General features: G+C 36.3%; 1 protein-coding gene across 1 annotated transcript; it reads left to right on the forward strand.

Annotated features, from left to right (window-relative positions):
* Positions 1–823: 823 nt before the first annotated feature.
* LOC118041363 (uncharacterized) lies at positions 824–19,924 on the forward strand. Its single transcript, XM_035048660.2, has 51 exons — positions 824–1,095; positions 1,377–1,665; positions 1,755–1,983; positions 2,084–2,423; positions 2,534–2,647; positions 2,742–2,870; positions 2,957–3,148; positions 3,233–3,427; positions 3,680–3,817; positions 3,981–4,103; positions 4,186–4,439; positions 4,946–5,049; positions 5,693–5,787; positions 5,870–6,109; positions 7,025–7,213; positions 7,299–7,374; positions 7,486–7,553; positions 8,517–8,662; positions 8,807–8,915; positions 9,051–9,197; positions 9,327–9,374; positions 9,451–9,579; positions 9,699–9,938; positions 10,029–10,157; positions 10,242–10,327; positions 10,420–10,525; positions 10,783–10,878; positions 11,008–11,160; positions 12,439–12,618; positions 12,725–12,879; positions 12,971–13,103; positions 13,191–13,310; positions 13,636–13,680; positions 13,844–13,921; positions 14,089–14,205; positions 14,443–14,569; positions 14,648–14,748; positions 14,827–14,964; positions 15,047–15,124; positions 15,581–15,727; positions 15,808–15,939; positions 16,044–16,082; positions 16,224–16,370; positions 16,455–16,516; positions 17,272–17,425; positions 17,500–17,691; positions 17,812–17,916; positions 18,167–18,301; positions 18,678–18,914; positions 19,316–19,417; positions 19,501–19,924. Exons 1-51 carry the CDS (start codon positions 997–999, stop codon positions 19,648–19,650), a joined length of 7,137 nt encoding a protein of 2,378 aa, XP_034904551.1. The 5' UTR covers positions 824–996; the 3' UTR covers positions 19,651–19,924.
* The last annotated feature ends 4,356 nt before the right edge of the window (positions 19,925–24,280 follow it).

The following is a 24,280-nucleotide window of genomic DNA, read 5'->3' on the forward strand; positions in this document are numbered from 1 at the left end:
AATATAAACTTTAACCAATGATAGATTGAAAATCAATAAAATTTTAACAAAAAAGTAAAAAACAAAAATCACAAATCTAAGGGACAATAACAAAATTAAAAATAATAATGCATGAAATTTTTTAAAAAACTAAATTGAAAAAAAAAAAACTTATATAAAAGAACTAAAAATAAAAACAAATAATAAAAAGCACAAGGATTGAAATTGAAATGCTGGAAAACAAGGAGAGACGTGTACATTCCTTGGAAGAGAGTTAAAAGAAAAAAAAATAATAATAATTGGCTACAAACCATCCATTATTCACCTTAACAAGCTACATCATTAAAAAAAAACACGATGACGCTTTTAAAAACATTGTGAAAAAGCATGTTTGGTCATAGGAATTCCTGAAAAAAATCAAAATACACTCACCACCAAAATATCTATTTTTTTCATAAAAAAATAATATTAATTTCACTATAATAATTCACAATAAAAAATTTATAGTACTACAATAAAAAAAAAATCATACCCTATATATTTTTTCTATTAATTTTTATCTTCAGACAAAAAATACTGCTTTTAGATTTTTCTTAACATAAAAAGTAGACACCAATCATAGCTCACAAATTTTTTTAAAAACCCATTTTTTAAAGTTTTGAAAATCTCACCAATTCGATTTTTTGTATTTTCTGAAACAAAAATTATATCAACGTAGCCCCTCCTATAAAAGAAAGAGAGAAACCCCAATCATATTTATTTGCGACGTGGCATGTAAACAACTCGACATATTCATCCCTACCTACACCCAATGGTGATCAGCGCGTAACCCAGACAAACACCACACTTGTCTCTCACTTTAAAATATTCCGCTCGACACGAAAAAAAACCCCCTTTCCCTCATAAATTCTCAGTGTAAATCTTCAAAATCACCGACATCTTGCTTTCTCTCTTACTGCAAAACCAAAAAAACTAAATAAAACCCTAATTTATCTTTCACTCACCGAGTCACTCGCCATGATCGAGCTATCTTCAACAATACCGAGTCAGATTCGGTTCCTTCTTCACACCTTGAACGAAGCCAACGTCGACTCCGTGTTTCGCGACCTCTGTCAGGTACTCTCTTTACATTACTTCATTTCCCCTAATTTTGCAATCGATCGTTTATTATCTATCCCTCTCATCTTTTATTTTTTCAAAAAACCCTTAACATTCCACTCTTTGCTTGACCGGATTATATTTGGATTAAAATGAAAAAAAATATTTTATGTTTTGCAATTTTAATTTAGTTATTACTGGGTTCAAATTGAGGTTTTTTTTTTTAAAAAAAAATTATTGTTTGTTGGTGACTCAAAGGTCGATGCGTTGTTTGGGTGTGTGTTGTTGATGTATTGCAGTTCATGGAGTATGGAATTGAAGGAAGTGTTCTGACGCTCCAAACATGTTTGGAATATTTGAAGACTGACTTGAAAAACATGCAGTTGGAACCCGTACTTGTTTCGGTTTTCAAGTTTGTTCTGGACAAACCGAATTCCACTACTGTGTTTTGTCAGTCTTTAAGAAGTTTGGAGATCACTGAAGATTTCTTAGAGAAGTTGTCTAATTCGCCGAAGCTATCTGTGGCCGAGAAAATTGGCATTGGTCTCGCGCTCACCGATGCGGAGAACGCTGATACCAGGATGCTTGGTGAGTTGTTTGTTTATTCCTCCTTTTTTGCCCCTTTACTGGCTTGGAAGCCTGGACTGCATTTGTTGATGGGTTTGTTGTTTTTCCAGCAAAGAAGTTTTGTATGGCTCAAATTGAGGAATTGTGTGCGAATCCTGTTCCGATAAGTTCAGTTGATCAAGTTCAGAATATTGTTATGTTCCTCCAGCGGTCGGAGGGGCTATCCAAGCATGTTGATAACTTTATGCAGATGTTGTCGTTAATGCAGTCCAAAGATGTTACCCCATTTGTTTTAACTCCACTGATTTCTGATGAACTGCGCGAGGCCAATTTTTGGAGGTGATCTCCTCTCTTTCCTGGCTTTGTAATTGAATGAGGGTAAAGCTCTGTGGTCTGTAACACATGCAACGTGCTCATTTTTTTTTTTTTTGTATTGCAGGAATATGGATCTCTTCCATGGAAGTACAGAGAGTGAATTTGATGCTATTTTAGCTGAAATGGAAAAGGAGATGAGCTTGGGAGATATTGTGAAAGAGTTAGGCTATGGATGCACATTTGATGCCTTGCACTGCAAAGAAATATTATCTCCTTTTCTGCCACTGTCAGAAGTTACAGTCTCTAAGATACTTGGAACAATTGCCCGCAACCTTACCGGGCTTGAGGACAACCAGAGCACATTTTCAACGTTTGGCTTGGCTCTTGGTTGTGACATTACAACTGATCTTCAACAGTTAAGCTCCTGGGACGTTGACATCCTTGTAAAAACAATCAAGCAACTTGTGAGTCCAATTCTGTTCTCATCATCCTAGTTTTTTTTTTAAAATGTGAAAATTGCTAGTATTTAAAATAAAAAATTCCTTGATTTATTGCATACGGATGTTTTTTACAGGCTCCTGGTACTAACTGGATTCAAGTTATTGAAAATCTGGATCATGAAGGATTTTATATACCTAATGAGGAGGCATTCTCCTTTCTGATGTCTGCATATAGACAGGCATGCCAGGTATATCTTCATAATATGTGAAATACATGCACTGTTAGATAAGTTTCAATATCTTTGTTTGCTTTTTCCGAATTTGTATCTTTGATCTTTGCAGAATCCTTTCCCTCTCCATGCAATCTGTGGGTCTCTTTGGAAGAATACTGAAGGTCAACTATCTTTTCTGAAACATGCAGTACTTGCACCTCCAGAAGTGTTCACCTTTGCTCATTCTGGAAGGCAGCTGGTATGGTGCTTTTCTATCGGTTTTTCACTTCCATTTTGAGGCAACCCCCTGTTCTGATTATGACTGGTTATCTGATATTTTTGCAGAACCATATGGATGCTGTGCATGGCCATAAATTCCAAGTTGGGCATGCTAATCATGCATGGCTGTGTCTTGACCTTTTGGATGTGCTTTGTCAACTTGCTGAGACAGGTCATGCTAGTTCCGTTCGATCAATTCTCGAGTATCCTCTCAAACACTGTCCAGAATTGTTGCTTCTTGGAATGTTCAATATCAATGTACTTCTCATACTTCATTCATGATTTGTGGAATTATACCCTACATGTTTATTTGGCTGATCAATTTTACCTCTCTTATTGCAGACTGCCTACAGCCTCCTCCAATACGAAGTGTCTTTTAGGGTTTTCCCCCTCATACTCAAAAGCCCTGCTTGTGTTGGTATGATGCTTTACCTTTGGCATCTGAACCCTAATCTTGTGTTGCGGGGATTTGTAGAGGCTGGCAATGTTGAATCAAACATCATGACCAAGATATTGGATGTATGTCAAGAGCTAAAGGTAAAAGGAGAGAATTTGTGACTTCATTTTTGTTCTAATCATCCCTTGTGCAGTGTTTTGCTTTAATAATAATGCATATGTTCCATCATCTCCTCCAAAATTTTAAACTGCCATTTTGTTGGAACTTTTACCATAACCTTGCAGTCTTCATACTGATCTGATCATCCTTGGATTCATCTTTTAGTTATGTTTCTTTGTTGCTTGTTTTCGTGTATTTCATTTTGAGCTCAAATTTCTGGTTCCTTCATGCAGATTTTGCCATCAGTATTAGACATGATTCCCTTTACTTCTGGTATCCGATTGGCAGCCCTTGCTTCAAGAAAAGAGCTTATAGACCTTGAAAAGTGGCTGAGTAATAATTTAATTACATACAAGGATTCATTCTTTGAGGTAATGTTCAGCTGCCCTTCCAAACTCTTCATTAAGGTGCCAATACTCAGTGGCCGTGTCAAATCGTATCTTGGGATTTTTGTTACTATGACATAGTAAAATTACAGCTTAGTTATGGACATGGTGAGACATGACATGTTGGTGTGTATTTTCAAATCTGCAGGAATGTCTCAGGTTTCTGAAGGAGATTCAGCTCGGTGGATCACAGGATTTTTCTGCGAAACCTTTTCATCATCAAAACAATATTGCGAATCATTATTCAGAAACTAGTTCATCCTTCCTGAAGGTTCCAACTTCAACAATTCATTTATTCTGGTCTTCTCCATACAATTGCATAGTGATTTTCTAATTCTCTGCATATGTTGCAGGTCCTTCAAGCTCACACCAGCTTAATTATCTCTACCCAACTTTCTGAGGAAATGGAAAGGTTGCATGTGACAGTAATGGACTCCAATCCAAGGCTGCAAAATGGTAGCTCAGCAGAGTCATCTACCCCTGATGGGTTTTCAGATGATGTTGAGGCAGAGGCCAACTCTTATTTCCATCAAATGTTTTCTGGTCAGCTGACAATTGATGCAATGGTTCAAATGCTTGCTAGATTCAAGGAATCTTCAGTGAAAAGGTATAATGTTAATCTTTAAAAGTGCTTACTTTTTTGGGTATCTTCCTATGCCTTGCTCATTAGTAGTCTAAATTACTGAACTATGTCCTAGGGTTTGTCTGATGATAATTATAATAACAGAGCCTTTATAGTGTTGGAAGTTAGCTTTGAATTATTTTACCTGGAATAATTTTCGGGGAAGAGTTAAATACTTTTTATTTATGCTCCATATTTTATTCGTATATCCTGAATAGAATATTTTACGTTGTCTGTATCTCCTCCAAGCAATTGGAATGATTGTAGTTATTTTATTAGTGTTTTTTGACTGACAAGTATGGGCAATAGTCTCGACCTTGCATGGATGTGAAAGCCAATGATACTTTTCAGACCAGTACCATCTTAGTTTTAGATGATTTTATGTTATTCATTTGAGAGTTTGGGTGTTTAATATTTTACTTTGTTGGTGGATCCATCAGAGAGTTTGGATTTCAGTGGTAAGACTAATCTCTTGTTGAAATCACTGACAGGGAACAATTGATTTTCGAGTGCATGATTGGCAATCTATTTGAAGAATATAGATTCTTCCCTAAGTATCCAGAAAGGCAACTAAAAATTGCTGCTCTTCTTTTTGGTGAGATTTATTACAGAGATTAAAGTTAATAGCATGGCGTATTTTTCCAGCCTTGTAGTCCAATGCTTGATATCAAGTTACCTTGATTGGCTCTGGTCTTAACAATTATGCTTTAGAGCTTGAGTGTGCATGCTGCCTGTACAATTTTAACTGTGCTATCTTTTACATCATATTTTGCTATAATATCAAACCTATTCCTTTTGTCCTTTCATGAGCTTGGATTTTTTGCATGTATTCCCTTGTTCAGAGTAGGGTCCCTATGTAGAAAAATGTTATGGTATTTGGTTTCTGATATAGGTAATTCTAAACTTCAATGCTGATTTTATTATTTTTCTGTCAATCATTTTTTTTTAAATTATTGTGATGGGTCCTACATAGTTTAAACTGATATAAATTTGAATTGCAGCATTAATGCTAGGACATTGTTTGTTATTTGTTAGCTTACTACTTGATTGAAATAATTTGATCTGTTTGCCTATGATTGCTACTTGTATTTGCATTTTGTAGCATGAGGCATAAAGCTGTGAAAATCTGCATGATTAACTAGTCAAGTAATCTTGAGATTTATGTGATTATTCGAACAAGTGTAATTTGGAATGTCTTCAGCAGATGTATGTGGTCATGTTTGTGAATTGTATTTCAGGTTCTGTTATCAAGCACCAGCTTGTTACTCATCTCACTCTTGGGATTGCTTTGCGTGGTGTTTTGGATGCACTTCGTAAACCTCCAGATTCCAAAGTCTGTACCATCCCTAAGCGACCTTCAAACTTTATATGTATATATGTGTGTGTATAATGTTTCCAATGACTGCTCTTTGCAGATGTTTGTGTTTGGTACCAAGTCTTTGGAGCAGTTTGTGGATCGTTTGATTGAATGGCCACAGTATTGCAATCATATCTTACAAATATCTCATCTGCGTGGTACTCATACTGAGCTTGTTGCTTTCATTGAAAGAGCACTTGCCAGGATTTCATCAGGGCATTTGGAATCAGATGGAACTAACAATGCTTCTGCTGCTCATCACCATGGTTTGTTACAGGCTGCCTCAGTAAATGGAGAGGTAAGAAATTGTTTTTTCTTATGGTACTTTTGTGCCCTCTCCTCCTGTCTTGTGCATCCATATTTTTAACTACATCCATGAATGTTTGACAAGGCTACCATCTGAGATGCTCAGAAGATATTTGACATCAAACTTTGTTGAAAATGATGGAAACCAGATACATGAATGATGAATGTTTGGCAAGGGTTCAATATGAGATATTCAGAAAAAAAATTCACATAAACTTAGTTTGTTGAATGTGGCGGAGTCTATTAAATTCTGGCATAAACCTTTTATTTTCAATACACAAACATTTTTGCAATAGAAGCAGCAATTTGGTGGTAAGTCAGTGCAATAGTGTCAGGGAGCTAGAGTTTGGGCACAAACACATGCTCATTGCTTTATGTGAAATATATAAATAATTGCGCATCTGATTCTCCTTTCCATTTTATTTTCAACCATTGATTGCAGCCATGATCAATCCCTGCATTTTCTACTGTCTAATGTGAATCTACTAGTTGCACCAGACCTTTCATAACATTCGTCCAGGATGTTTAGTGCTTCAACTAATATCCTGTATTTCAACTATCCTCTTAAAGAAATAAAATTAAGGTGATTGAGGACATCCTGTGCTGGTTTGCGATGATCAGGTAAAAACTTCTAATTTGCATGTTACGGACACACTTGGCCCCATCATCTCTGCATCTGCTTCTCACTGGGACCATTGCACCTCCAGCTCTCTAACACTACTGCACTGATCTTTCAACACATCACTGTGTTTATTGCAAATATATGTGGACTGGGAGCTATATGGCATTGTTATATCATAGTTTCGTCCTATGACATTGTAACTTTGATTAGGGGCCAAACTAGTTGGTTAAACTAAGCAGTAGTCTCAACAGCCTTTGTTTTTCTAACCTTGTGCCATTATTGCAGTCAAATAGCATTAACATTCCACAGCTTGGGCAGCAACTTTCATCTACACTCCACAGTCAACAGAGACATGAAAGTTCTCTTGATGACCGTCTGAAAGCATCTGCAGCTCCATTTAATGACACTAAACCATTTCTATCTTCTGGTGGGCAATCTTCAGCTGCTTCAAGTGATGCTTCTAGCATTCAGAAGGTAGCTTTCACAACTGATTCGTTTAATGTCAATATTTGAATTTCATTCCTGTAGTTCTTCACTTTTTCGTAAGTTGTGATTGCAGAATACAGTTACTTCTTCATCTTTGTTGTCTTCTTCACCTGGTTTTGTCCGTCCTTCCCGTGCAGTTACCTCTACCAGTAAGCTCATTAATGATCCTAATTTTTTCTTGTTTACTTTAAGCTGCCATGCCTTGAATTGTTTTAAAAATGCCTTTATCAGCATTACATACGAATCATTATTTAATACAGGGTTTGGCTCTGCATTGAACATCGAAACACTTGTAGCTGCTGCTGAGAGAAGAGAAACACAAATAGAGGTACAATGTTTTATTTTAAAATCACTTAAGTGGTAGCATTTTTTACATAAGATGTGTGGGGTCTATGGTAGCTTTCACTTGTTTCTATAGAGATGTATAGAAGCCTCTATGAGTATAAAACTCGACTCATCCACTACTGCCCGGTTTATCCTTATTAATTTTAGCTATCAAGAGATGTTATTTTACAAGCAACTACTATCCTCATATCTTATTTATGCTGATAACTTATCTGGGAAGGAAAAAATTTCTTGGCCATTTAAGCATCAAACTTTGAATGGAGTTATTTGTTATTCAAAAGTGGTGGTTATTTGAAGTCTTCAAAGTCTATAAGGGGTTGTGCTTTGAGCAATCTATTTAATTGTTAACGGTGAGAGTCCCTGAATCTTATTTTTCAGCGGGCCATGATTATTGGTGGTCTAGCAATTGTGAAATATGAGGTGCACTGCATGTTGTGTAATGATAAATGTCATCTTTATGTATTGTTTGGGTGGCCTTCCTGTATGGTTGGATTATAAGGTTATTGCATAGGTAGCTCTTACCTTGGATAAATAGGTGGGTGTTCTCTAGCAGGTATATGATTTTTTATCCCGTGCATTAGTGGGCTTTAAGAAAGAAAATACTTCTTAAATCTGGGATATTTCTTCAGGTGAAAATAGAGACTTTTCAATGAATTGCTCTTAAAGAAGCTGTTATGGGATATTTTTCAAGTTCAGCCTTCTAATGGGGTTCTGCTTCCTGGAACTTTTCCAGTGATAGCCTTTAACATTGCAAAGTTCTTTTTCTTATTATTTTCAACTGATATTGTTTTGTTTTCTTATTTGTTCCTGATATGAAGGATTGCTTAGCCTTTAATTTGCAACTTCTCTTTCTAATAATATATTATTCAAAGATAAAAAGTAGTGAGGCTTGATGGATGGATTCATTTTTCTTGTGTGCTTATCCAGTTTCACTTTCTGTCTCCAGGCTCCAGGATCAGAGATTCAGGACAAAATATCGTTCATAATTAATAACATTTCAGTTGCAAATGTTGAAGCTAAAGCAAAAGAATTCACTGAAATACTAAAGGAGCAGCACTATCCCTGGTTTGCCCAGTACATGGTCATGAAAAGGTGAGAAGCCTTTTTAAATTACCTTTCCCAATTCTTTAGTGTGTGTAAATGTTTCTAAGCATATTTATGTTTGTGTCTATGTAATATATTAATTCTTTGTGCTGTTGCCCTTCCTTGTTGGTCTTTGTTATTGTCTTTGTACAGAGCAAGCATTGAACCCAATTTTCACGATTTGTACTTGAAGTTCCTTGATAAAGTTTATTCAAAAGCTTTAAGTAAGGAGATTGTCCAAGCCTCATATGAGAACTGCAAGGTTTGTGTCGTCACATGTATCTTTGTGCATTGGACATTGTTGAGCAACATCCTTTTCAGAAAATCAAGTGGCATAGATATGTCCTTTTCAGTTTAAAAATAGAATAGATCAGTATTACTTTTTGTTCTGTTTCAGGTTCTTTTGGGATCAGAGCTCATAAAATCTAGTTCTGAAGAACGTTCATTGCTAAAAAATTTGGGAAGCTGGCTTGGAAAATTAACTATTGGAAGGAACCAAGTTCTGAGGGCACGTGAAATAGATCCTAAATCTTTGATCATAGAGGTGATTCTTATACATGGAGACAATGTGTGCTTCAATGTTAACAAGTCTCATTAGATCTTTCTTTTTCATCATTGTTTTTTGTCATTTGAGAATCATAAGTTCACTTGAGTTAATCTTGTAATTGGGCAGGCATATGAGAAGGGATTGATGATTGCAGTTATACCATTTACATCCAAGGTACACATGTTGACAATTAGATGTCTCTGAATTTAATTGTCATGTAATTCTTATATTTTTTTTTAACTTGCTTTAGGTTCTGGAGCCATGTCAAAGCAGTCTAGCATACCAACCTCCTAATCCTTGGACTATGGGCATTCTTGGATTGCTGGCTGAGATCTACTCAATGCCAAACTTGAAAATGAACCTCAAATTTGACATAGAGGTAAAGGGATAACATTAGCACTGACTTGCACAAGTGCGTGGACTTTTTTCTGCTATGAAAGCCTTACTAACATAGGCTGTATTTGGTTGATTATCAATAATTTTCTTGTGGCACTTCAGGTCTTGTTCAAGAACCTTGGTGTGGATATGAAGGACATTGCACCAACTTCTCTCCTGAAGGATCGGAAAAGGGAAATTGAAGGGAATCCTGATTTTTCCAACAAAGATGTTGGAGCATCCCAACCACAGCTGGTTCCTGAAGTTAAATCTGGAATTATATCTCCACTAAATCATGTTGAGCTACCGCTTGAGGTTGCAAGCCCACCTAATTCTGGTGGTCATGGTCATTTGTTATCTCAGGTTTGTGTGCATTTTGTTTTCTATTTTTTGTCTAGCAGTTGTTGATATATATATTTATACATCTGAAGTTAATCTGCTTGGTGTCTTCAGTATGCCTCTCCTGTTCATGCATTGATGGAGGATGACAAACTAGCTGCATTAGGCTTGTCTGATCAGCTCCCTTCTGCTCAAGGTCTATTCCAAGCGACTCCATCCCAGTCAACGTTTTCTGCTAGTCAGGTGCGATTTAATACCACGTGCTCATAGTTGAACAATAGACTGACTTCTTTGTTCTCTAATTTGCAAGTTCTCTGTTGTTGGCAGCTTCCCACAGCAATACCCAACATCGGAACTCATGTTATTATCAATCAGAAACTAAATTCTTGGGGCTTAAATGTGCATTTTCAAAGGTTCAAACTGTTTCTACATTACTCTTATGATGCCTTGTAGTTACATTGGTTTGTGTTTCTCTGATGATCTATATCCCATTAACAATTGACAGACTGGTTCCTGCTGTAATGGATAGAGCTATCAAAGATATTGTTTCTGGTATTGTTCAACGAAGTGTTTCTATTGCAACACAGACAACAAAAGAGCTTGTTCTGAAGGTCTGGATGCTGAAATAAACAAAGCATTTGGTCCCTTGCATTGGGGCTTGCTGCATCTACCTTGGCAGCAAGCTCTATAGGCACTTCTTCTTTTAGTTAATGCCTTATTGTCTTTGCTTGCTGAATCATACATATTTTGTCTCTAATCATAGTATTGTTTGTTTAAATCAAATATCTCCACATCTTACAGATACTTTTACCAGTCTTATTTCCCAGACATTTCTGATACCTTCCTGTCATATTGCACTCAATTATAGGATTATGCCATGGAATCCGATGAAACAAGAATATATAATGCAGCACACTTAATGGTTGCCAGTTTGGCTGGAAGCTTAGCTCATGTAACATGCAAGGTTTTTTCTGTCACAGAACTTTTTAGCTTCTCTTGTCTTTATTTGTTTGGAACTTGAAATCATTTATCTGATTTACTGAACTTTTCATTCTTCTCAGTTTAGTAAACTGGTGTTCTGTCTGTTTGCCAGGAGCCATTACGTGGTTCAATATCAAGTCAGCTAAGGAATTCAGTTCAGAGTTTCTCTTTAACAAGTGAAATTCTGGAGCACGCTGTGCAGCTTGTTACCAATGATAACCTTGATCTTGGGTGTGCAGTGATTGAACAGGCTGCCACAGATAAGGTTCCATTTTTAGCTTTGATATATACCGATTGCATTATCCTCTTCCTTCTTTTTGGGGTGTTTGTAGTCTTGAGTGATGTGCAATGTGTGTAAATTATATCTCATGTCTGCTCTGGCTCTCTCCTATTTCCAGTGCTCATGTCAGATCCCAGAAGTAGCTCAGAGTAGGCGAGGGTTTGTTAGGTTGTTCCTTGGTAACACCTTTTGTTTTGTGTTTGATGAACAGTCTGACATGTATCCTTGGCTATGTTGCTTGGACTTGGGTATGTGTGTCTGGTGTCAGACTGTGATCCAAGTGTCAGAACTGTCAAATTTTAAATTTTAGGATATGGTGATTTAAACACGAGTAAGGGAATATGTTTACGATAAGTATTCATATATAGATCTTTCTTTAAAATATTGGATTTTGTACTTGTGGGGAAAAAAACTCGTTTTGAATTGGGCTTTTCAAACACTTGGGCTGTTTTAGTTAGGGTGGTCCAAAAGTGTTGTGCTTCCTTCTTTATGATACTAAACTCGATTCCTGGGCCATTTTAAATCACAAAACAGCTGAGCTTTGTCATCCAAATAGTTGGTTTAAATGCTGCTATTTTATTTACACTTTTTACCATTGGCCCTATTTGTTATTGAGTATCTTGCCCCTCTCCCATACTCACGGTCATGCTCAATGCCTAAAGTGTTTTATTGAGTCTATGCCAATTGATAAGCGAGTTGTCAGTGTCCAAAGTCACTCGTGCCGTGTTGACACATGTATTACTGGACAAAGTGGTGAGTCTGAGCAACATAGCATGGCTGTATATGAAGTTACTCCAGGAGAGTAGGATATGTTTAGCTGCTTGATTTCTTAGGAGCACTAAACAGTTTGCTTGATGGAATGAAATTCCGGAATCTTAAAAATTAGTCACATTTGAGGTAACTGTGGTATTCAGTAGTCTTTTTGGCTTCCATGTGGAACTTTGCTTCAACAACACTTTCAGGAGTTTGCAGAATTTAAGTTCCATTTTGTAACAGTTTTGCTTTGGTGTTGCTTGTTATTGGGTAGTGTTCTCTGTTCTTGGTCCTTGACTTGAAGGTTACTTTTCATTCTAGTAATGTACTTTATTTTTTTTAGAAATAACCAAACTTGGTATGCAAGGAATCATTATTTGATTAGACTTATTTTTAAGAAATAATATGAAAAATAGCACTACTAAATGGCTTCCACTATTTGATCAGAAATGTGGTAGATTAATTCTGTCCTCTTGTCACTGGTTTTTAATGGAACAGTATTTCATGCAGGCCATACAAACCATTGACACTGAAATAGCTCAACAACTAGTAAGAAGGAAGCATAGAGATGGTGTTGGTCAAACATTTTTTGACGCAAACATGTACACCCAAAGTTCTATGGGTGTTGTACCTGATGCCCTTCGCCCTAAGCCTGGTCACTTGTCTGTTTCTCAACAGCGAGTTTACGAGGTATATACCTGTTGATCTTCTCCATGTGGTACATTTGGTTCTGAGAAAGAAAGCACTTCAAAAAGTTCTTTATCTCCTTAACACCCCCCCGCGTTCTTGTATTCAGGATTTTGTTCGTCTTCCATGGCAAAACCAATCTAGCCATAGCTCACCTGTCATTCCTGCGGGTTCTGCTTCTTCTGGTCTTGCTAGTGCATATGGTTCAGTTTCATCAGATGTGGCTTCGGAAGCTATTGAATCTAATTCAGCTGCACTTCTTAGGTGCTCTATTGCTATTGATTGGTGCTTGATATTTTTTATTTTCAAAATTTTGAATTGCTGAAGTTTTGAATTTCTGCATGTTCTGTTTCAGTGCTTCTTCAATTCATAGTGCAGCAGCTGATGGTGTTATCCCACAAAGTTCTGAAAACAATTCAATCAGTTCTTCATTCTCTGCTACTGCTGCTTCCTCTGAACTTCACCCAGTGGAATCCTCAGATGTAAAGGTTGGAAGAATTTCTGCTGCTTCTGTTTTTATGTGCTTGGGGTCGGTCATTTTTTTTTTGAATTTGTGGCTCTCTTTTTGTTTGAAGGAATCGGGAGTTTCTTCTGAGCCATCTTCAGCTGCTTCCGAGCGTGCTGGGAGTAGCGTTGCAGATGCTTCCCTGAGCACTAGGGATGCATTGGACAAGTACCAGATTATTGCGCAGAAGGTTGGTTTGAGTCCTTTTGCTTGTGTCTCATTTGCGACATCCATTCTATTAATTCTTGTCTGAGCAAGGGGATAATTGAATGCATAGTATGCATGTTCATTTTTATGTTAGATGCGTTTGTCCTTTCTTTTGGACTTGTGTTTGGGAGTGTATATACTTTGTCCTTCCAATTAGGTTAAGGGACAGGGAATGTAATTGTAACCAGAAGCCTCGGTGATGTGAGTGTTGCAAATATGTTTCTTCTCTCTTTTTTTCTCGTATTTTGAGTTGTTGCATTAAAAGTGGTTATATTCTTCTGCTGAAATCCCATCTTAAATGGTTTCAGTTGGAGACTTTAGTGGCTAGTGATTCTAGAGAAGCTGAAATCCAGGTACTGTTTTTTCCCTTCCTGTTGGTATGCATTGCCACCAAATTACACGTTCTTGAGCTTCACCTAAGTTTTTATCCTTTTCCACTGTGGTGATATTGTTTTATGTGAATTTTCCTGTTTGAGTTTTTGTTATCTAATGGATAACTGTCCTTTTGGTGTTCAGGGGGTAGTTACAGAGGTTCCTGAAATCATACTCAGATGTGTCAGTCGAGATGAGGCTGCACTGGCTGTGGCACAAAAGGTGTGCTTCCTTTGATGACTAGTTATGTGATGGTTTATTGTCAGGCCATCTTTGTTGCTTGTTATCTATTGATTTCAGTTTGCTGCTACTTAATACCCATTGAAATGAACAATTGCTCAGTTTTTTCATTGTTTTTCACAAATTGAGTTTTTCTAATTATCATACAGGTATTCAAGGGTCTATATGAGAATGCATCAAACAGTTTTCACGTTAATGCTTGCCTTGCAATTCTGGCTGCTATTCGTGATGTGTGCAAGCTTGTGGTTAAAGAACTCACTAGTTGGGTATGCCTTTGTGAATTTTTACATAATTTTAGGTTATGCATAACATTCTCTGGCTCTGTTGTATGGTAGTCATGAACTTGGGTAGCAGAATGAGCTCAATGTCCTGATGCAATAACCTGTATTCTTTCTTGGTTATTTCGGATAATATCAAGATTTTCTTGTCTTGATACTGTTTAACTGTTCTTCTATTTGCATTTGTGCATGTTACTTAAATCAGTTTTCAACCTTTTCTTACAGGTGATTTACTCAGATGAGGAGCGAAAGTTCAATAAAGATATTACTCTTGGCCTGATAAGCAGTGAATTGCTCAATCTTGCAGAGTACAATGTTCATATGGCAAAACTTATTGATGGGGGAAGGAATAGTACGTCCAAGAAATTCTTCTTGTATAGAGTAGGCATTCTTGCACTTGATTTGATAACTAATTCCATAAATTGTACAGAAGCTGCTACGGACTTTGCCATTTCCCTTGTCCAAGCTTTGGTTGTTGAAGAATCCAATGTCATCTCTGAACTCCACAATCTTGTTGATGCACTGGCCAAGGTCATATTTTTACATCTTTATGTTAGAGTTCATTACATACTGTTTTGTTTGACTTTTCTTATTGATTCTGATTTGCAGCTTGCTGCAAAATCTGGATCTGCCGAGTCATTACAACAGCTGATTGAGATTGTCAGGAATCCTGGTGCCAATGTGGCTTCTCTAACTAGTTTAACTCTTGGAAAGGAGGACAAGGCAAGACAGTCTAGAGACAAGAAGGTCAGTGAAGATGGAATGGTTTATAACTCACTCCCTTGTTTGCTTGGTCTGATTCTAAAACATAATATTTTTGTTGAAACAGCCTATCAGTCAGCTGATAGCTAACAGGGAAGACTATGGCAACATCGAATCTGTGGAACCAGAAGGTTTTCGTGAGCAGGTATCATGAGCTAAAGTAGTTTTATGAGAAGTTGTGGACTCTTAGATTTTTCTCCAACTGGCATGTGCAAGTTTTTTTTTTTATTAACACTTCAAGAGTTTGCCTGTTAGCTTGCTGTAATTCTGAGAAACTTCACATGTTGGTCTCTAATAGAGTTCAATACAAGGCCACTTGTTTTCTGAGATTGATCAAAGTTGCAAACTTCTCTAAGGATTTCTTGGAAGATCATTGAAATTTTAAGGGACCATGCGATCTTCCTGAGAGTAGAGGAATTTAAAGATTACATTTGTCTCTCTCTCCCTTTCTTATGCAACCCATTCCTCACATATTGATGATTTCTATCTTCCTTGTTTTGTCATCTTCTGTTTACGTTTATAGCTGGGGAGGGTGTATAAGAAAATTCCTATTACTTTTCGGATATTTTTCAAATGCTTATATTGTTCTTATGTAATGTAGGTTTCCGTGTTTTTTGCGGAATGGTACCGGATATGTGAACTTCCTGGTGCAAATGATGCAGCTTCTACCCAATACATCTTTCAGCTGCATCGTAATGGATTATTGAAGGGGGATGAGATGACAGATCGCTTTTTCTGTGTACTCACGGTACTTTCTCTTTCCTTTGAACTTATATTGCAGGAATAATGTTGAATATGCTCATTTATAATTTCTACAAAATATTTCAGGAGCTTTCTGTTGCGCACTGCTTGTCCTCTGAGGTGATCAATTCCAGTGCACTGCAATCACCTCAGCAAGTGCAGAGTCTCTCCTTCCTTGCTATTGATATTTATGCAAAATTGGTCGTTTCAATCCTGAAGGTAAACTTTTCTGCTAATTAACAGCATTTTCAGAGTTTTCCCCTTGATCTTGTATTTAGTTTATGATGCTGTAATATCTTTCAATTTATACTTCTTTCTGTCAGGTGGAGCAGGGATCAAGTAAACTTTTTCTTTTGTCAAAGGTAAATCTTATCCGTAGGGGCTTGTATTTTTGAGTAACACATAGACCATAAGAATTTTCTCTTTGGGAAAAATCACTACTGTTGCTCTTTGTTTCTTCTTAGCCTTGTATGTTTTATATGAAATTTATGGTATTTCAACAGATTTTGAGTGTCACTATGAAACTCGTACAAAAGGATTCAGAGGAGAGGAAAAATTCTTTTAATGCAAGACCATATTTCAGATTGTTTATAAGCTGGCTTCAAGACCTCCTTTCCCCAGAGCCTGCTATTGATGGTGTAAACTTCCAGGTATTGCTTATTTGGATTCATTTAGACATCATTTTGTCTGTTCAAAAAGTATTTGTTAAGTGATGTTGATTGCATGTGCTACAGATCTTGACAGCCTTTGCTGGTGTATTCCATAATCTGCAGCCTCTGAAAGTTCCTGGTTTCAGGTCAGTATTATGAACTGTGCAGCTAATAGCTAATGCTAATGATAAGCTCTTCGACAATGCGTTGATATCCTGAACATATATTCAAGTTTCTGGCTTCTCTGAAAATATGGATTGGATACTGTGGCTAAAGTTAGGATAGTAGGATAAAATTGCTCTAACTTGCAAGACACCTCTTTAAGAACTTTCAGTTACACCTTCAACATACTGGGAAGGTTTTTGTGCAAAACTGTTCTGCTTCTGAACCTTAGGCTTGTTCCATGAATAGTAAATTTCTTTGTTTGCATCTAGACTATTAGTGTTTGGCCATAGCCAATGATCCTTCCAATTTTTAATCTTACAAGACTATCCCTTCCCTACCTACTCCTTCCAAACATAAACAAAAAGAAGATGAAGGGGGCGAATAGAGCTCAAAATTGACCCTAGGGAAAAATTCCATTTAACACCATGAGTTGTAAAACAATGTTTTCAAGAATGACGATAACCACCTAAAAATACAAAGCACAGAAATTGCTTTCTGAATTTCTCATAACTTCAAGATGATATGCAGGATTAACTACCATCAATATTAGAAATTCTAAAACCTAAACCCTAAACATTCTTGAAACTTATGAGCAAAGAGATCTAGTTTTTTAACCATCCGACTTGTAGTTGCTATGCCTAGGACATTAGCATTTCAGAATGGGAAATTTATTTTCAGAAAGTTATTTTCCCCCTGCTCTTTGTGCATTGCTTATCTGATTAAAATGCTTCTGCAGCTATGTGTGGCTCTCATTAGTGAGTCATAGGAGTTTCATGCCAAGATTGCTCACAGGAAACGCACAAAAGGGCTGGCCTTATGTCCAGCGGTTGCTGGTGGACTTGTTCCAGTTCCTGGAGCCATATTTGAGGAATGCCGAGCTATCAGTGCCAGTATGCCACTTCTTTTTACTTGTTTGCAGCTCATTATAAGCTTAAGATGATGTGTCTGATCTAGTTCTTTGTAGGTTCACTTGCTTTATAAAGGTACGCTTAGGGTGCTTTTGGTGCTGCTGCATGATTTCCCAGAGTTCCTTTGTGATTACCATTTCACTTTCTGTGATGTGATTCCTCCAAGCTGCATACAAATGCGTAATATTATTCTCAGTGCTTTCCCTCTCAATATGAGGCTGCCAGATCCATCTACTCCCAACTTAAAGGTCTATTAATTATATTCTTTGTCAATAATCAATTACTCATCTAACAGATCCCATCTTGAGTTTAATGGTTGTGAAAATTGATGCCAGAGGGTTTGTTTCTTTGTTTAATTTTTTTTTCAGATTGATTTGCTACCGGAAATTATGGAACCTCCTCGCATTTTCTCTGAGGTTGATGCAGCTCTTAAAGCAAAGCAGATGAAAGCTGATGTAGATGAGTATCTCAAGGTATTTTATAATTTCTCTTGTTTCTGTGCTTTGAGTCTTGGTTCATGAATTACGTAACACCTTTGATGCATCTTCATTTACATCTATTACTATTTTTACTCGCTGGAATCACTTGTAACCAGGCATTTCTGTTCTATTCTTCACACTACATACCCTTCTAAGTATTCGCATTCTGATCTGCAGTATATTGTTTTGATGTCACCCTTGTTAGTATTATCTTCTCAGCTATTTAATTTGGAGCTCTTTGCAGACGAGGCAACAGGGTTCTTCATTCCTGACTGAATTGAAGCAGAGATTGCTCCTTATACCCAGTGAAGCTGTGTCTGCTGGAACCCGCTATAATGTACCGTTGATCAACTCCCTTGTGCTTTATGCTGGAATGCAGGTAATCCTCTGTTCTGTTGGCCATTTTCTTGTATTTTCTTCTTGTCGTCTCACAGACTATCTGCTGTTATCTATGCATATAGTATGGTGTATTTTGTCTTTAGATGTTTATATGAGGATTGATGATATTAGTTTTTCTTGCCTTGAGAGAAATATACGTGAATTTTCCTAATGCACAGGACAATACCATACTAGGAAAATAATATAATACCTTAAGAATGCTTGCATTTCTTTTTTCCTCTTGATGTCCCTTGTTGACATTTTAGTTTTGTTTAGATTCAGAAGTTGTGCTTGATTGTTTGGTTAGATGGGATGGTATAATAAAGGGTCAGGAAACAATTAAATGATTTTTTTTTTAATTTGGAATTATTATACAGGCCATCCAGCAGCTACAGGCAAGAACACCTCATGGACAATCAGCAGGAAATACTGTTTCTTTAGCTGTATTTTTGGTGGATGCTGCTTTAGATATTTACCAGACGCTAATACTGGACCTAGACACTGAAGGCCGATACCTCTTTCTAAATGCTGTTGCCAATCAACTACGCTATCCGAACAACCATACACATTACTTCTCTTTTGTCTTGCTTTACTTGTTTGCTGAATCAAACCAGGTAAAACATGGTTTTGTTTTATGGTCAATGTGCCTTCTATTTTGTCCTGTCACATACACTTGTAAATCACTCTGAATCTTGCTGGATAACTTTATAAATGGCACTTAAATATGAATCAGTGTCCATTCTAGATCTTCAATGCCAAAGAAGATGAATTTGTTTTTTTGCAAGGGATGCATTTGACTGCAGGACTTGCTTAGGTTTTATATATTTGTCAAGGAGAGTGCTTAATGAGAATGTCTTTGGTAACATGTATGACAACAGCACTTGAAAGGCCTCTTTTCCAGATTTCAGACATGTGAAATAGGCTTTTCAGTACATGAAGAATTAAGTGGTTTATTTAGTTATTCCGGTGAGCATGAAATGCATGTATTTGATACTTCTGTTTTTTCCGTTGGCAGGAAATTATCCAAGAGCAGATTACAAGAGTGCTTTTGGAACGCCTAATTGTTAATCGACCACATCCATGGGGCCTTCTGATTACTTTCATCGAGCTCATCAAGGTGAACCACACTTCAGAATATTGCCTTTTGTGATCTGAATTGACTGCACGTTTCTTCTGTAGATTGATGCCTGTATTTTGCAGAATCCTAGGTACAACTTTTGGAATCGATCATTCATAAGGTGCGCACCGGAGATAGAGAAACTTTTTGAATCGGTTGCAAGATCATGCGGAGGCTTGAAGCCCATGGATGACAGTATGGTCTCCAGTTGGGTTTCTGAGAGCGCACATTGAAGTGTACTGATTATGCATTATGCCTCCTTGAACTTTTCAAATTGCAAATTAGTCTGCGACTAAAATCATTTTGTAAACAAACATATTTAGAGGTCTCAAAATTCCCCTTTTGTACATGTGCTATTTCATCATCGATCAATTCCCCTTGGTAATGCTCCAAGGCACTGCGGTCAGAGATCTCTCTCACATCATGTTGACGTGTAATATATTGTACAAATGGATGGCATAATATCAAGTTATCAATATTGGCCTTTGCCAAAATTGATTTATCTTACCCTGGATGTGCTAGGAACTCTTTTGTAGTAGTTGATATTTTCTTGAATTTTGATTTTTCACGTTTGCAACCATGTCATCTATCTCCTAGATTCTGAAAGGTGATGCTGTCTGTCGTCACATCCACTGTCTAGACGACGGTATACAGGAAAATGGACAGGAATCCGGATTTATGCCTCCAATCAAAAGTGAATCCTGATGGTCAATTAATCAATACATTTGTGTTTAATACAAAAAAGATGTCACATTGTTCAGTGCAAGGAAAGCTTGTATTCATATCTGGTGGTGGACACGAGAATAGAACAGGTCAGTTTCATAAAAAGGAGAGGCTACAGGAAACAAAGTGATTTATAATATCAGGGACATAGTTCATAAGCCTCTGCCAAATTGGGTTTTTGGTGCCTTGGATTTCAGATTCTCTTGCAATTTTTTATCCCTTCTTCATTTCTGATTCAATTACCTCGCCCGCCGCCTAATTTGCCTCCTTCCTTGCTTTGTTTATTCTCTTCTGTGCTCTCTCTAGTGCCTCAGCCCGCTTCCTTTCCAGTTTGTTCTGCGCCCATAAGAAAAACAGATGCCTCAGTAAAATATGATATAGTACTAAACCAGAGTATCAGCATTAGTTGCAATGTTTGCACTGTAGATTTTGACAGTTGTGACTCGTCATTGCAGATTTTGTGTGCAGTGAAGGAGCAGGAGGAGTTTTATTTTGATAAAAACCAGTTTCATTAGTAATTATTACTCATCCATTACTCTCTGAGGTTTTATGAAGCAGACACATTGGACCATTTAGGGCATGAATAAGTAATCTTGGTTCAAGGACATTGCACATACCTCTACTTTCCTCATGTCCTTCAATGCCTTTTGTGTCTGTTTATACTCCCAATCACGAATAACAGCTTCGTTTCTTCTCAACCTGCAAAAGAATGCACGGGAAGATAGAAAATTGGTGTACAAAAGAGTTTTTTAGATTGATGAACATGAAGTACTGGCAAGCTGCTTCTCACTTGTTCATCAGTTCCCTATGTTTTAGCCTTCTTCCATTAACCCATCTGAGCTTCAAGCTCCTGGGCCTTGATTTCATCTAAGAAATCACTGTAAGGTTTTGGTCGAGTCATCAGTTTGTGGTTTCCACAATCCACGCTGTCAGCATCCGAGCTGTTTATGTTGTAGTTGCATTTTGGGTCGGAATCATCATGCTTCTTCTCGTTGTCGTCATCCAGAAAAGAAGATAATGTCCTGCTATAAACTTCTGCATCTGCCACCGCAGATTGCCTCGAGCGGTATTTTGAGTGGCAATTTTGCGTTGCGATTCCATCGTCTAATGAAACATAGAAATGAAAACTAGAACACAGAATTTGCATAGACACACAAAAAGTCGCGCGCATGCAGAAAGAGGGACCTGTGTGACGATGGAAGCCATTCAAGTTCTTGCCACTCTGAACCCATTCCTCTATTTCGATATTGCTTGATACGGGTGCTTTACTAAAGTTGGACCTGGCACTCTGACAATTTAAACAAAATAATTTAAGCTAGAACAACAGGACTTCTCTTTATGAATTAGTAAATTCATCGAGGAAAGAATACAGTTGACTAGGGCAAAAAGAACCTTCTTTAAATCAAAGACGACATGCATTAGAAATAAGATGATCAAAACTTTGTAGAACACAAGCAAGGATATCATTTCAAATCAAGGTAACAGATAATCCTTTGAATAAATACTCAAGAAAGCAAGAGTTTATGCTATTCATGAAATGAGAAACCAGTTTCTAGAAGGAAAACCTGGAATCTTGAAGTGGAGAGCACAGTAGGAGCCAAAGAATAGAATATTGTGGCAGAACTACGAGGGGGGCTAGAGCAGTCACTGCAAATGGGTGGCGGGGATTCTGGCAAAGCTGCTGATAGAGGACCGAGGCTCCATACTGGGCGATCAACAGAAATAGTACTGTCATGAAGTGCAGCGGCCCCTATAGGCCACGGGTTTCCAAGTGCTGTTGCAGAGGAAAAATAGTACCGAGAAGCCTTGTTCTATGGGTAGTGGTGCTGTACTGAGAGATGTTTTTGCATGCTGTTGTTCTCATTATCTTTTGTCTTCTTGGAGTTCTTATGGGTTTCTTGATTGAACGACAGAGAGAGGGAAGGAAAGCATAAACAGTTTAAATTTTATTTATTTTGTTTACCAGACATATAGATTCCTAAAGCATGGGAGAAGATTGAAATATGCGATGAGAAACGGCATGACCTGTCATTTCGATACATGACTGCATGTCCTTCATTATATATGATCTGATTTCTCGAAAGAGAAAACTTGAAGACAGTTCATGGGAAATAATAATATTTGTTTTTGTGTTTTTTTTTTTTTTTTAAAAAAAAATTAATATATATTTTTATATTTTTAAATTATTTTGATACACTATATAAAAATAAAAAAAAAATATTAATTTAATATATTTTTAAATAAAAATTATTTTAAACACGAAAAGTGGGCTGACGCTGCTGCTACTGGAATTCAAATACAATACAGGAGAGACATTCTTTTTATAGAAATTTTCATTGATCAAAGAAAAACTTATAGGGAAGCTATCCCTATTACATACTTGTACGATTACAAAATGAATTCAGGGAAATCACCGTCGGTTACAAAGAACAGGGAATCTTGGATTGTGCAAACATCCCCTGAAATCTTAGTTTTAACATGTTTTTTTTTTTCCGGTTAAAAAGTAATTTTATAAAAAATTATTTATTTTAATATTTTCAAAGTACTAATATCAAAAATAAATTTTAAAAAATAAAAAATATATATTATTTTAATATATTTTTAAAGTAAAATATTTTAAGAAACAACTATTATCACAATATCAAACAGGCTTCGCTTCCATAATTTATTAAGTCAATCACCAAAAAAACACCATGAAGTAAAGAAAAGAGCTTTTAAAAAATTCAAAAATAATCAATTTAGTAATTTTTTTTTTAATCTAAACATACTTTTCCACAGTTTTCTCAAACATACTAAATATTTTGTATGGCATAAAACTTTTCTCAAAACATTGTAACCTTAAATACAATGCATTTTGGGGAATTGTTTTTGAAAAATTACATAGTTTGGTAAATAATTTAAGAGAATAATATAAGTTGGAAAAATATTTGAAAAATAACACAGTTTGAATACAATTATATTTTTCAATATTAATTTTATACACAACTACTATTAGGAATAGTGGTTAAACACAATTGTGTTTTCTAATATCAATTTCATACACAACCACTATTAAGAATATTAATTGTACATTGATGTCCTCTTTTGCAAAATAATTAACTTTATTAAAAGTTAACTCAAAATTTTATGAAGATTCAATGACAAAAATATAAGATTCAAGATCCAATGGCTAAGAAGATGGGGCGATATGACAACAGAGAGAAATGAAGGAAAAAATGAAAAGAAAAAATAGGTTACCAAGAGCATACCGGGGATTCGTTTTAGACACACTCGGTTCCATTAGAAAGATCTCGACGATACGATTTTAACTACACATTGAAAGACCACTAAACCAGGTCTTAATTAACCCTAAATTAACCTCGAACAAAACCCCTTACAAATTACAACCATGTTTGATGATCTTTATTGGTGTGGTTATAATCGTTTTATCGAGATTTTTCTAACAGTATTGGATGTGTAAAAAATAGAGCTCTGGTGTGTCTTCGATAACCCCTTCTTTCTTGGCCATTAGATCTTGAATTTTATTTCTTGGCTATTGGATCTTCATAAAAGTTTAAATTGATTTTTGTTCTTGTCAATTAATTTGATTGGAAAATGACTTTTGAAACAATCACTATTGCTAATAGTGGTTGTGTTCAAACTGTGCTATTTTTCAAATACTTTTTTAACATATTTTAATTTTTCAAAACTGTTATTAAACTGTGTTAGAAATACAAAAGACTTATATTGTGGGTGGGAATAGTGTTTTCACCATTTTGCCCTTTTAAAAAAACTCATATGCTAATACCTGAGGGTGAAATGAACTTTGTATAGGGATAATTTAGGCATTTTAAAGTTGATCAAAGATAACTCGGGACCTTTTTTTTAACATTAAAATTACAACAATAATGTTAAAAGCGAAAAATTATAAAGCTTAAATGAAACGATGTTTTTGTAATTTCACATTTTAATGTACAGTAAAATGACATATTTTCCCCTTGAATTAATAAAATAAATAAAATGGCTATGTGGGCTTTATTGTTGTTTATTATTAAATGCACAATGCAAAGATCTAATTACCCTTATAATTAAAATTTGCAAGTCTTGTGAATAAGGGTAATTTTGTAATTGCACGATTGATTTTTTTATTGTTGTCAGTTG

The sequence above is a fragment of the Populus alba genome, chromosome 14 (assembly GCF_005239225.2).
Source record: "Populus alba chromosome 14, ASM523922v2, whole genome shotgun sequence".
Taxonomy (NCBI): domain Eukaryota; kingdom Viridiplantae; phylum Streptophyta; class Magnoliopsida; order Malpighiales; family Salicaceae; genus Populus; species Populus alba.